The 14,989-nt window shown below is 38.0% G+C and overlaps 1 protein-coding gene across 1 annotated transcript; it reads right to left on the bottom strand.

Annotated features, from left to right (window-relative positions):
- Positions 1-218: 218 nt before the first annotated feature.
- Positions 219-4,720, bottom strand: LOC149786803 (interleukin-1 receptor-associated kinase 1-binding protein 1-like). Its single transcript, XM_089977307.1, has 3 exons — positions 4,302-4,720; positions 2,448-2,644; positions 219-1,032 (listed from the first exon to the last, which is right to left on the bottom strand). Exons 1-3 carry the CDS (start codon positions 4,587-4,589, stop codon positions 765-767), a joined length of 753 nt encoding a protein of 250 aa, XP_089833433.1. The 5' UTR covers positions 4,590-4,720; the 3' UTR covers positions 219-764.
- Positions 4,721-14,989: the final 10,269 nt, after the last annotated feature.

The following is a 14,989-nucleotide window of genomic DNA, read 5'->3' as shown; positions in this document are numbered from 1 at the left end:
AACCTCTTAATGCTGAATGCCAATTGAAGCATCTGCTTGTACCATTTTTATGTCTTTTGTATCACTGTGCCTGGGTTCGAACCCATGACCTCCCTCATCCGAGGCAGATGCTCTAACCATTAGGCCACCAGATGAAGTTCATTGCATGATTTAAGGATGTCATCCACTGGAAGTAATTTTTTTAAGCATGTCGGGTAAAAGAAATAAAGGAGGAGATGTATTTATTTATATTTTACTTTTGTTAACAATGATACAAACAGAAAGTCCATTGCAGGTTTCTGATTGTAGTACAAAGACAAATTATTTCTACATTACAAGGCAAATTTTCCTTTGTTAGCAATAAACGAAATGATATTAATAAGCTTTAGTGTATAATTTAGCTTGATGTATATGAAACTGTTCTCTTTCCATGCAGTATTTCTCCCAGTGATAAGATCTGGGGTCCAGTCAAATAAATTATTAAAAAAATGGAGGTAGGTTCATCATCAAGCATGGGCTTATCATGAGATAAATACAGTATTGTATATACTTGCTTATAAGTTGAGTCAAATTGCAAATAACAAAAATCCTGATCTGCCAAGGTGTAATGTGACTGCAATCAGGGTCTATGTTGTTTATTCTACTGATTGTTACTAACAAAAAGCACAGACCCAGATGTTCTGGTGTATTATGTGCCAGCAGATCTGGGTTTGTGCAGTTTGCATTTGGACTCGTAAGCAAGTAAATATAGAATATTATCACAGAACTGGTTAGGAAGATATCCTTCATGATTTGGCTAATTTTGTTTTCACTTTGGGTTTCAGTTCAAAACAGGCAGATACTCTACAGGCTACTGTGACTGTGTTTTGTGATATGCGCTGTTGTATTGATGGATTTGCATCTACATCTGCAGTACTGTCTGAAGGCCCCTCCCACTCTTTGCTTTCCTCCTCCTGAATGCTGATTGGTCGTCCCACAGCCAGGTTAACGAATCTTGCCATTTCTTGGGCTTTCTGCTTTGCATTGTGAATGGCCAGAAGACTTGCTTGTTGTCTAAACAAAAAAATACATTATCTATTTATAAGAAAACACATTATCTATTTATCTATCTCTCTCCCTCTTTAAATATTAGTTTTACTTGTGAGATTTTTTAAATTATCAGATTATCGATCAAATTCATTTGAAGCATGAGATAGGTCTGCAAAGGATATATAGATTCTGTTATAATAATACTTATTGTTTCAACGTTTAATAAATGCAAATATATTTCTCACACAGGTACAAGCACAGACACACATCTATCTATATAGTTGTTCATAATAGATCTTTTTCTACAGTGCGACTCCTTGCTTCTAGGACCTTAAATTTCTTGTGGATTTTCAGTTGTCATTATTTTTTTCCACATTTTTCTATATAATGGACTTACTTTTTCAAAAGCCTACAGAATGCAATTACACTAAAAATTAAAGATTCATGTAAAAACGTATATTGACTACAGACAGAAGCCATCACAAATAAACAAAGTTTTAATTTTATTTTGTCTCCTCTGGCCTCATGGATGCATTTATGATTGGAAATTACATCCCACTTATTCTTGTGTTTACCCTATGTCAATTGGTGAAAAATGAATTCTGGTTACATGGAAGAGTCCAAATAACTCATGAAAGTATGACTAGTTGAACAACAAATCCTACTCCATCTAATGAGCTTCATCCATGATATATCAGGTGTAGAATGAATTCAGGCTAAATTAAGAGTCCAAATTAACTATCTATGTATGAGCTTTTGAACCCCAATCCCTCCTCCATGCAGGGATCTGAGTCCAGGATACAATTGGTGTCAAAAAAGTTCAGGTTACATGGAATAGTCCAAATTAACCATCAAAGTGAAAGCTTTTGAACCCCATGTTTCAACCCTCCTCAATGCATGGGCTTCATCCAGTATACAACTAGTGTAGAATGGGTTCATATTATATAAGAAGTTTAAATCAGTCTTACAATTTAGACCTTTTGAATCCAAACTCTTCCTCCATGCATAGAGCTGCATGTAGGACATAAATGGTGTAGAATGAGCTAAGGTTACCAGTAGCCATGAAAGTGTGACCTAATGACCCACAACTTACACTCCATCCAGGGGGACTTAATCCAGGATATAATTAGTTCTGGTTACATGGAGGAGTCAGATTACCCATTAAAAAGTGACTGTTTGAAGCCCAACAGCTCCATGCAAGGGAGCTGCATCAAGGCTATAATGAGTATTTTCCATCTTCTCATCCTCAAGAAGCACACTACTAAATGATTACTCTCACTCATTTGTTATAAATAAGTCCAGGTTGCAAGGAGAACCAAGAGACCAATGGGCAGCCACATGGAAGGAAAGGACCAATCATTATTTAAGTAAAAGTGCTGATGCAAAAAGTAAAAAAAAAAAACACAAACAAAATACAATATACAAATTGTCTGAGATACCTGAGATTTTCTAGCGTGGAGCTGGCATGGTAAAATTCTGGTGGACACACAATGACTGTCTCATCAAGTTTTTCCACAAGAAGGTTACAAGCTGTCTGACATTTGTGAAAGTCCAGAAACACCACAACCACCTCTGCAGTCATCTCATAAAAGGAGTCTATTCTTCTCATTTGCTTGTGTACTTTTATATCAGTATCCTGAAGGTAAATCAGTTTGATATATTTATCTAAAAATCAAAATCTTCCTACCTAGATAAGAAAACAAAGAAGAATAAATGAATGGCTTTCACTAGTAAGATATCTCTGATAAAATACCACCACGGGAAATACAGTTCGTATCATTTATATTAACTCTTAGTATACTGTAATGTAATTTTTGAAGTATGCTTCCAAAAAATATCTCACACTGACCTCTTTCAATCCCCCATTGTTAATTTATTGTAAATTTGGCATTTTATAGAGTAATTCAACTAATAAAATGTATTTGCAGGGGAGATACATTTCTGTGCATAAAAAATGTTTTCTGGTTTTTACATATTTTAATATTGCGTGAGATGATTCTTATCATGGCCATCAAGATGGTAATGTTGTTTCCAGAGAGGGTCACTCACTTAAGTCAATTATATCAGCTAACAGATCTATACTGATACTGCCTAATGGTTCAAATCTGAGCTCAACTATTCATTCAAATGTGCAACTGGTTGAGACAAATCTATGCTCAACAGATCCTTTTAGACACATAAATAATTTTAATAGCTCTTGCTTTTTGATTGGTTGAAAAGTCCTTTTGGTGATATGTACTGATATGTACAGATTATTTCCAGATCAAATCACATGTCTAACAACATGTAATTCTACATAGAATAACACAAATCCTACAAGTACCTCCTGGTACCATTTAAAATTTAATGACTACCTTCATCTGTTTCATAAGATCTATCAATTGATCTGATGCAGCTTTCACTCATTTCAGTACTTGAAAGTTTCAGTTGCCTTAGTTATGTGATGACGAAAGGATATAGCTCACCGTTATTTTTGTTGTCGCTGGTCTAATCCTGTTAAATGAATTGAATCAGAAATCCTCCTAATTAAATATTCTTACCTGATAATTGATTCTAAAGTGCAAATCATTGTCACATAACAAATCTATGGATAGTCAAAACTTTCAAATGAGCAATTGGGCAAAAGTTGAATTTGACCGTTTGCTGGTTATGATGAAACAGCATGATTAAGTCATAAAATTTGAAATTGTGGGTTTGCATTATTCTGTGTTAAGTTAGTAGCTGTAAAATATATTTCCATATCCAGAAATATTCGGGACCTTCAGGCGAATGACCACTCTGGTGGCCTGGTGGATAGAGCATCTGCCTCAGATGAGGATGGTTGCGGGTTAGAACCCTGGCTGAGTCATGCCAAAGACTTATAAAAATGGTACTGCCTCGCTAAGTGTTTAGCAATAAGAGGTTTGTGTTTGGACTGGTCGGCCTGGTGTCAGGGTAATGTGATTGGGTGGGACAAGATGATACATGTGGCATGATGAGTGCTAGACATCACTATAAACGGCCAAACTGCAGACGTCGAAGTGATATGACTGAAATTTTTTTAAAGCTACCTTAAAAGTCAAAACACACAAACACACACCTCTTGCAGCCGACCGTAACACAAGAACCGCGAAAAATGTGTCTAAACTGTTACACTATTTTGTTGGGTACAGATCTGTCTTCACCAATTGCCCAATTTAATAAATAGGTGTGATAAAACACAAACGTCCTTCTGTGTCAATACACATTTGGGGTTTGATTTATCGTACAAGAAAGACTCGAAAATGCGTGACACCTTTTAGCCGTCATCTTACTTTAATTCCTTGGTTATGAATGGTCTGCAGAATGTACTCCAATCGCCTCTGAATGCTGTTCTTAAGATCTGATACATTGTCCTTTTGACTCGAAACCTTGACCGTCACCCTGCACCTGTCTGGGGGTAGGGACACCTCTCCAACTGCTGTCACTGCTATCTGGCGACTGGTCGACCCTCTGCCGGGAAGAAACATGTCCAAATTTTCATCCATTTGCACGGGCCTGGAATTCTCTTTAAATGGTATAGGGATTGAGGCAAACACTCTCGATGGTGTATAACCTGCCATTGCTCAGGTTACACTTCAAAATCGGTGCATTTTGTTGTAAGTAACATAGGAATTTCCCTCTAAATTAGAGAACATTTAAAGATGTGTTCTAACATGTATTCTACGAAAGTCTCGATCGTGAGGAGGCTTGATAGTATATGCTAACGTTTGCAATCGGAACACATCGTGGCTTTCTATCAACAATCGGAACATCAGGTTTTGAAAAACCTCGAATATTTAGATCGGAAATACAAACAGATTTGATGGGTTTGGCGATACTTCTTTTGGCAGAGTGCATCACTTACGTTGCAGCAGAAAAGGCTTTGATGTTCTCAGTCGTGGCGAACTACAGTTGAATTTTCTTCTCGAAAAACTCAACGACGCTCTGATTAATTATAGTGGCGCGTCTTTTTACTCAAATACATCATTTTTAATATTGAAGTTACATTTATATTGTGTTATCGGTGTATTTAAACAAAAATGTTATATTTTGTCAATTATTATTAATATACATTAATAATAATCTAACTTTCAGCGTTTTACTGGTCGTATGACGATTTATATATACTATAGTTATCAAATAAAATATACTTTAAACCTGCAGTTGAATCCGTGTAAACTGAGATCACAATTACTACCTTTTTCTTTTTTCTGCATACATATTGATAACATAAAGATTATATGAATTATCATATATTCTTTTTGTTTATCTATATTCATTTAAATATTCACTGGCATTAAAGTTTTATTGTTATGTGTGTGTGTGTGTGCATTTGTATCAGCTACTTTCTTGACCAAGTATTTTAAAGGATTCCGTGACTACTCGACCCATAGCAGTGTTGGACCATTAACATTCTAGGTTTTCCCCCCAAAATACTATTTGCTAATTGTTACAAAAACTTAACAGCATCACCATTGAGAATAAAGAGTCACAAGTAGAAATTAAGATTTCACTGAGAATACTGTACTTATCATTACAAAAACATGTTAAAGTTCAGGTATTCATCCAGACAACTACCTCTTATTCCAACTGACTATATAAGCATGTTATTACGTGTATAATGAACAGATGACCAATATATTGTTAAGTCAATTTATTTTCTTAGAAATATACTGAAAACTAAGAACATATGCTAGTAGTGTAGTGAGATACTATATGGACAATGGGACTTTAATGTCAGATGTGGGGGGTTGTACCCTACGGACAAGATTTATACGAACAAAAGGTTGGGACTATACATGGACAAGGGAAAATTGAGTTTGTATAGGGTCTATACTCTATAGGAATGAAACAGGTGGGATGAGGTCGCGGTACTGGATACTGGCAACAGTGTGGCAAAGGGCCGACATCAATCGGGCGAAACAGTGGGGAAGAAAAGCTAGAACGCTTGGCGGGGTAAGACATACATATGACATGTACATAGATTTATGAACATAAATCTTATCACACAAACAACTATACAACCGAATAAAAAAAAATTATGCAAGAGAGCAAATCTTTTCGAGACAATGAAGGGGCCCTGAAAAGGGCCTTTGGGTTTCTTCTCATTTGTCTTTTAATTTCTTCTCTTCATCCACCAACTTCTTTTTTGTAACCTACATTCTTCTTTTTCTCCTCCTCTTTCTCCTTCTCTTCCTCCTCCTCTTTTTTCCTCTTCTCGTTCTCCTCTTCTATTTCTGTTTTTTCGTTCCAGGCTCTTATTCTCTTTTTCCCCCTTTTCGTCCTCCTCCTCATTTTCTTGTTTCAATATCTCTCAGTCTATCATTGGTCTTCTTTATATTGTTTATCTCCATCTTGAGATGGTGGCGACTATATTCACCATACTCCATTCTCATTAAAAGTTCATCCACCATCTCCATGATATCTAATGCCTCTTGTAACGTCTTCATAACATCAGTGTGATTTGAAGCCATTTTTGTATTCAATGTTGAATGACGAACGCTGCCCTTTTTATACTTCAAGCACAGACGTGAAGGAAAACATCCTTTATAATAACTTTACATATTTTCTACTATCAGCACAGAAAGGAAGAAATTAACCTCAGTATCTACTATCAACACAGAAGGGAAGAAAATAACCCCAATATATACTATCAAAACAGAAGGGAAGAAATAAACCAGTATCTACTATCAACACAGAAGGGAAGAAAATAACCCCAATATCTACTATCAACACAGAAGGGAAGAAAATGACATCAATATCTACTATCAACACAGAAGGGAAGAAAATAACCCCAGTATCTACTATCAACACAGAAGGGAAGAAAATAACCCCAGTATCTACTATCAACACAGAAGGGAAGAAAATAACCCCAACGTCTACTATCAACACAGAAGGGAAGAAAATAACCCCAGTATCTACTATCAACACAGAAGGGAAGAAAATAACCCCAGTATCTACTATCAACACAGAAGGGAAGAAAATAACCCCAGTATCTACTATCAACACAGAAGGGAAGAAAATAACATCAATATCTACTATCAACACAGAAGGGAAGAACAAAAATCCATTGTATACTATCCACATAGTGTAGGGATAATGTTTTTTTTTTTGTTTTTTTTTTTTGGTAAGGGAAAAAATAAACACACCTACACAAACGTACGCGCGCACACAAATACACACACAACAGTAAAGGAGTTAATGTTTATAGTCACACTACTGAACATTTACACAAACTAGCAACTTGAATAGTCTCTTTTCTAGAGATCTGGTTAGCCCAGAGAAGGGCTGTTTTTTTAGAACTCCATATGCACCTCTTAATGCTAGCACCACAGACACATCGCCGGCTCCAGTCCTGCTCCCGATTTAAGCGTGTGGCTGGTAGCTCAGATAGGGGTTGATTGTCTTCGCTTTCCCAGGCTTCACTTTCAGGGATAGTGAAGACTTGTTCTCTCTGTCTTCTACGCCAGACCCGTGAATGATGATGATGTCTCCTTATCTCGTCCTCCCAGTTTTCAGTCTGGGGAACCACATGTCTTTGTACTGGTGGTAGAGGCTGTGGTTCTGGTACTGGCTGTGGTGCTAGTACCGGTCGTGGAGGTGTCTTCACCCCAGGCTTCACCTCACACAGTGGCCTTAGCATGAGGTGAGGCAGGATTCTTTCTTCCTTCTCTTTCTTCTTTTTTCTGTCTTCCTCTTTATAGACCTGGCTGATTCTTCTATAGCCTCCATAGGCATAGCCAGCTCGTCTAAAAGATGCCTTGCATACTCCAGGTGCATTTGGAGTTCGATCACTGTAGCTATGCTACTCATTTTGTTACTGTTGACTGGTCAATGCTGGGTAGCCAGACCGTTCGTTCTTTTGGATTTCAGCTGTATTCGCCCACTAGGGCATGCGCGACCGGTCAATGCTCCCACAGTGGTTGATTGATTTTTTAGAGGAAGAAGGAATAGTGCCACGTCCCCCAACGCTTTAATGCACACCCATTTTTGGGACATATTGTCCCACGGGACAGGTGGTGAGTGGGAACAGACCCACACGCACTCACATATGTAGCAAGCAAAAAAATGTCCGGCAGTGGAAATGTAGGATGGGTGCTTTTCGGGAGGAAGGCGCTGTTCATCCGGGATCTATTTTTGTTCCCTTATTTTCCGAAAGATAATGATGTCTTCATGACGTAGTTATAGATTTTTGAACTATTATTTGTGCTGTTTGTTGAAGTAGTGTTGATACAGTGGACCAACCTATGTTATTTTATTGGGAAATTATTTGATAAGTTAATAATTGGGAAGATTTATTTTAATATAATGAGTTCCGCCTTGTGCGCGGGTGGGGGTGGGGGGGGCCTGATGGCTGGATTTTGCTACCTTATATATCTAATTTTGGGTCTTTTTTATATATAAAAAAGGGTTAATTGAGGTGCCATATTGTGCGGATGGTCTTGATGGCTTGGGTTTTAGCACCTTGTAAAGCTAATTTGGGGTCTTATATTTATTTAGTTATTTGATGGAGTTTGTTGCCTCATTGTGTAGCTGGCCCTGATAGCTGGGGTTTAAACCACCTTATAGTATCTAAATTTAGTGGGTCAGTTATTAGCTTATATTTTTAAATGATCCACTATATCTAGAGAAGAAGAAAGAAGAGAAAAATTGTTGTTAGATGGGCTGTATCTGTATTCGGACAAATGTTCATGAAGGTTCATTTGGCTGCCAACCACTTAAGGATACCTGTACTTTTAGTGCATTGCCCAACGAATCATACATATAATGCAGCTTGACGTGCCGTTGGGGAAAGGTAGGTGCAGCACCGGCCCGCGTACAAGCTGGTACCACCTCTGTGTGTGTGTGATATTTCGTATGCCTCCTCCGAACCCACCTCTCTCTCCGGCACGTCAACATAGAAGGCGTCTATTCAAGTTCATAGCAGCCTGTATGATAGCTGCACCAATTATATTATTCGATTATATAAGGGATTGTTTCAGGCTTATATGCGCCTGGATGGGATGGAGTGATGGTAACGGTCGGTAGTGGGAAATAAGTTATAAGGTTGTAAAACCGTTATATATTTAATGGAATTTGTTGGTATGGTAGCAGTGCCACAGAGGGACCCATGTTGAAATACCAATTATTAATCCGTTGATTTTAAAAAAAAATGGTGACGTTGGAATAGTATTATAATTTTCCATCTTTGTCAATCTCTCTAAGGAAGAGCAGAATTGATTCGTTTGTTTGATTCGGGTTAGGATTGCACTGATACAATAATTCTTGATAGGAGTATGGTTTTAAGGGAAGTGACTAGTTTTTCCCTTTGTTTTTGGTATTTGGGGTAGCTATTGAACACATGTTGCAGATCCTCCTTGTTATGGCAATGTGGGCATTTGGGACCTCGTCCTACATTGGGTTTGATTATTTCCCCATACTGCCGGTAGCAAAGTTTTGCCAGTTCTGATTCTGTTTATGACTCTTTGGTCATGTTGATAGAGGGTTGTTTTCTGTATTGAATACAGTGTGCGACCCTTGGGACAGGAATTCCATTTTGTTTGCCATTTTGATACACTTTTTTGGATAGCATGCTGTATATCTCTTGCATTCTGTAATTAATATGTGTAAAGTTTGGGCCATTGAGTTGTAATTTTGCAATCAAGTCAGCTTTATGATTTCCTGGTATGTTAATGTGGGATGGCACCCACGTGAATTCTACAAGTTGGTCTTGATTCAGCATGTTTTTAAGATGCAATTTTGTTTCTTTTAAGAAATTTTCTCGTCCAGTTGTGTTTCCAGTTTCCAGTGAATGTAAAACGCTAAATGAGTCACCAATTACTAGCGCTTTTGGGAACTTGTAAATATCTGTCATTTTAATTGCTTCTAATATAGCCCAGAATTCTGCTGTATAGATGGAAGCATTATCGGGGAGTCTTGATCCAAATTCTTCGTTTGTTTCCGAGATAGTGCGGGCAGCAGCTGTTTTTTCTGAGTTGTTTGTTTTGAATCCATCAATGTGAATTGTGATATAGTCTTTGTAGGAGTTGTCAATCTTTGTTAAAATTTTGGATCATATCTCAAGCGGGCGGTCTAGTTTGGAGCCAAAGGTTTTTGCTAGAAAATTGATAATGGGTTTTTGACATGTCCATGGGGTGGTATCTGGGCATTTGATGGTTTCTGCCTGGAATGTATCAATATTTAATTCATTACAAAATTGATATATCGTCTTTCCAGAGGGTGGGTTCGGGACAAGTCTCTTGCTAATCGGGACATTGCATCTATTAATGTCTCTCGTTGGATGCGATGGATCATGTGCTGAGACTCTTGATGCATATCTTAATATCAACTATTCTCTTCTCAGTGCTAGCGGTGTTTCACCTGTGAGAATCTGCAATTCTTTTATAGATGTGTTTAGTAGGGACCCTGTTCATATACGTAACGCCTTGGATTGGATTATGTCCAATTTTTTAAGAAGGGTATGATTGACTGATTCGTAAATCTGGCACTCTTAGTCCAGTTTTGACCTAATTAGGACCATGTAAAGCATCAGAAGTGTGTCCAGGTCAGCTCCCGATGTCACGCCTCTAATGTTTTTAAGGAGGTTAATGTCGCCACCACATTTCCAGATTATTTCTGCAAGGTAATGGTTCCATGTAAGGTGCTGATCAAAGTACATACGCAATAATTTGACTACTTTTTCAAATTTTAGAAGTTCACCTTTTTTGTATAGGGTGGGGGCAGTTCTGTCATGTACATGGGTTTGGGGGAGAATAAAACTCCTGTTGTTTTCCCTTTTAATAGTTTAAATCCCCATCTATATGTCCATTTACCAACTTTTGTTAAATTGGTTTCTAAATCAACGATGACTTGTTGGCTGGATGGGTTTCCCGCTTTCCATATGCCACTGTCATCAGCAAACTGTGATAAGTCAATTTTGGTAAGATCGACAGCAAGTTCTAGGTCGTTGATCATAATATTGAAAAGGGTTGGGCTTAAAACACTTGCTTGGTGCGGGTTCCATTCTCGAGTTAATACGTTTCTGAGTATTGGTCCCCTATTCTGGTTCTAATCTGTCTTCCTGTTAGGAAATTATGGATCCATTTGTGCATACGGCCATTTATCCCGTAATGGTCAAGTTTGGCAATAAATCCGTTAGTCCAAACTATGTCAAAGACTTTCTCTAGGTCCAGAAAAATCGCTGTGAGGTGTCGTTAGCATGAAATGCTAGTTTAATGCGATTTTCAAGCCTCACTAGTTGGTCCAATGTGGATTTTTTGTTACGAAAACCACTTTGGTTTTTAAAGATCTGGTTGTTACTTTCCAGATAATGTATTAGTCTTTTGTTGAGCATCGCCTTGCATATAGTGTCAGTGAGTGTAATTGGTCTGTTTGATATTATTTCTGTAGTCTTTTCCAGCTTTTGGGATTGGGATAACTATAGCTTGTTTCCAATTTGTCGGGATATGTCATGTTTTCCATTATTGGTTTATAAGATTAAGCATGATGCCTTCAATAGTTGAGGGATATTTTTGTATATGTCATATCCCAAATTGTCCTCTTCTGGTGAGGTCGATTTTTCGTCCCTAATGGCCATTTGGTTTTTTAAGACCAGGTTGTTACTTCCAGATAATGTTTTAATATGTTGTTGAGCATAGTGACCATCACTTTGCTTAAAATGTCAGTGAGTGTAATTGGTATATACGATGTTATTTCTGTAGGGTCTACATTCATCCATTCATCAAATGGAAAACCGGCATTAAGTGGGTTAAGTTTGGTATCCAGATTTGTGAAGAAATAGGGGTATTTAAATTCTACAATTTGTCGATGTGTTTGGAATTGAGCCGTATGATTGCTATTTTTTGCTCATTCCTGCAAAATGGTTTGCTAATTGGTTATCTTTTTCTTTATTGGTTGACATTCCTTGGATTTAGGGTATGCTGTTGGCGTGAGTTGTTGCCTTTCATGGCTCATTTCTGACTCCAGACCTGCTTGGAATTGCAATTTTTAAGGTCAGTGGTGGAACAGTATTCGTGCCATTAAGTTTCATTTGCTCTGCGGATGACAAGCTTAGTTTGTTTTTCCTTAGACTTGTAATCTAGGTAATCTGTTAATTTGCCGGTGTGCCGGAATTTGTTCAGGGCTTTTTTTTTTCTTCTTTTCTTTGATTATGTTTTTGCAATCATCATTCCATGATGGGATGGACGGTTTTGCAATCGAGTTGTTCCCTTTACCTGTTTTGGGGATGCCTTCTGTGGCTGCTTCATTTATTGCGTCTAGAATGTTTTGATTGAATTTATCAATATCATAATCCTTGAGTTGGACTTCATTTACGCCGGAAAGTAGAGATGCGGATATATGACAATCGGCTTTATTCAGTCTCCATTTGGGAACTTTAGAGAAGTTAGCAGTTGGGTTGGTAAGATTGACGGTAATGTGTATAGGGAAGTGGTGGCTTATTAATGTGGTTTTTCGATCCACCTCCCAGTTAGTCAAGGTGGCTACATTTGTGGTGCAGATCGTTAGATCTAATGCAGATGGGGAGCCATCCACTGGACTAAACCTAGCATTGGTTCCGTCGTTGAGTATTATTAGGTTGTTCTTGTATACCCGTTCCTCAATCAGTTTACCTCCCTTGTTTTGGCGGGTTCATCCCAAACGCTTGCTATGTGCGTTGAAATCGCCACTAATTATATACTCATTTGCATAGCTGGTTATCTGGCTATAGTTTGGGGGGGGGGGGGGACATTGTGTTTCCAGGGTCATAAATATTGAAAATTTCTAGTTAACTGGCCTATGTGGACGAGAACTGAATGGTATTCTTGACCTAATAGTTATTTCCATCAGTATGAGGGTTGGACGCTTGTCCAAAAGTTGTATTTGGGAGTAAATCGCTGACAACGGTGGCTATCCCCCCCCCCCCCCCCCTTTACCTTTGTTTTCCCTCATAACAAATTTAATTTGCTCGTTGAATAGCTGGGGATTTTTGTCAAGTATTTTGAAGTCTGAGTTAGTAAAGTTTCTTGAATGCAGATTATATCTGGGTTTTGTTTGCTCTTGTTTAGTTTGATGAGGAGTTCTTGTTTATTCATATTTAGTCCCCGACTATTCCATTGCCACATTACTCAACAGTTTCTTTTAGTAGTATCTATCTGATTAATGGTTATTTAATTTATTTGTTTAGTTCCAGCTATTTTTTGAAAGGAAACAAGGTGTTTTTCTAACAATTCCATCAGTAGTTTGAAAAAGGGATACATGGTATGTGGTCTGATTGGGTGAGGGCTGCAATACCCGCTGATATATCTTTTAAGTAGTAGATAATAGTGGTATTCGTAAAATCTTCTAAGTTCGTGTGGTTAATGATTGGAGAGAGTTATCTGCTACCAGCATTGCATGTTCATTTGTTACATGCATTGTTTATTGATTTGATATATTCATTATCAGAGGGCTCATCGTTTGGCATTGTATATACAGGCTGATAGGTGGTTCTTGAATTTGAGTCAAGATTTATGTAACCATTAGCATTACTGTTTTGAGTGAGTTTGTGATCAGCCTGATCACTAGTCCTTTTGATGGTTGGTGGGGGTGTGTTCCTTGTCAGCTTAATTGAAATAGGAGGGGTTTTCCCAGGGTTAGTTAATTTCTATGATACTATTTCCTTGTTCTGCTGAGTATCTAAGAGTGGTGTCAACAGTTTGACTCTTTGAAAAGTTAGACTTTTTTCCATGAGGAGAATTATTTCTTTTTCCCTCCTGGTGTATGGGCAATAGTTCTAGGTGGGGTGGGGTGATTCAATGCAGTTTGCACATTTTTGGCCCTAGAATGTGCACTTGTTACAGTGGCTACCGCCACAAGTCTAACCATTTTTTAAATTATATTTGCACTAATTGGCTTGGTGGCCCCATGCTTTGCAATTACTGCAAAAGCGTGATTTCTTTATGTATTCTTCGAAGCGGTAGGAGTAGCCATCAAAAAATACCAGTAGAGGTGGGGGTTGTTGTTGTAAAGAATTCTGTTAGAATTGCCCAGGATATGCGATCGCGGTCTGTATGCCTTGTAGATATCAGCCCCGTGTGTTAACAGGTCATGGGCGATCTCTGTGATGCTCAGGTTGTTATCCTTACTGTGAAGCTTCACGACTGTTTCTTATAAGCAACACTACGACTGGCAGTTTCTGTTTGGTATGTTGTGGTTTTTTCCTTCTTCTTTGATCTTTGGTACTTCTTGCTACTGTTTTTCATGGATATTCGAGTTTGATTGCATGGAATTCTGTCTTGCTACATTAATTTTAGTTTCTCCAGTGTTCTCAATCTCAATATATTTGACCACCTCTTTCAGTGTGCTGCATCTCACTATTACGTAATGTGTTTTTGTTCTTATGATTTCAAAGGCAGCTGAGTGGATGCTAGTCAAGGCCGACGCAATGTTTTTGGTGCTTAAACTGATGGGTTTTGATATGCCACAGCTGATAAAAAGTGTATGCTCTTTACTGTGGTATCCGATAATCTGTTGGATTTTTCATTAGATCCTCTTTTTGGGAAATATGTGAAGTTCGCTCTTGTGTATGTGTGCTTTTCTTTTCCTTTTTGTTGCTTTCCTGAATTGGCTGGATACCTTTAGATTTGGGTGTTCATTGTTCCTGTATAAGGATGTTCTTCTTGTCATTATGTTGCTTGGTTTCTTCTTTCTTGGACTTTTTTGCATTTGGTTCTCAGTTAGCAGGTGTTTTTTCGTTGCCTTGGTATGCTTCATTTTTGGTTGGTTTTTGCTTTCTAGGGGGTGATAAAGCGTGCACGAGCATGCTATTTTCAGCTTTATCTGCTTCCAAAATTTCTCCATTTTTAATCGTTTGACTTAGGTGTAGTACCTCTTTTGGGGTGTTTTTCTTGAAATGTTTGCTTTTTTGCGCCGTTAATGAGCGACGGTGGTGATAATGACCACTCATGTATTGCCTTTTTCCTCTTGATACAAGTGGTTTCGGTGCTGGTTAGACTTGGAGTGT

Source organism: Sinohyriopsis cumingii, chromosome 12, assembly GCF_028554795.1.
Source record: "Sinohyriopsis cumingii isolate HCF-2022 chromosome 12, ASM2855479v2, whole genome shotgun sequence".
NCBI lineage: Eukaryota > Metazoa > Mollusca > Bivalvia > Unionida > Unionidae > Sinohyriopsis > Sinohyriopsis cumingii.
Note: the sequence above shows the minus strand (reverse complement) of the source record. Positions and strands in the feature narration are given on the sequence as shown.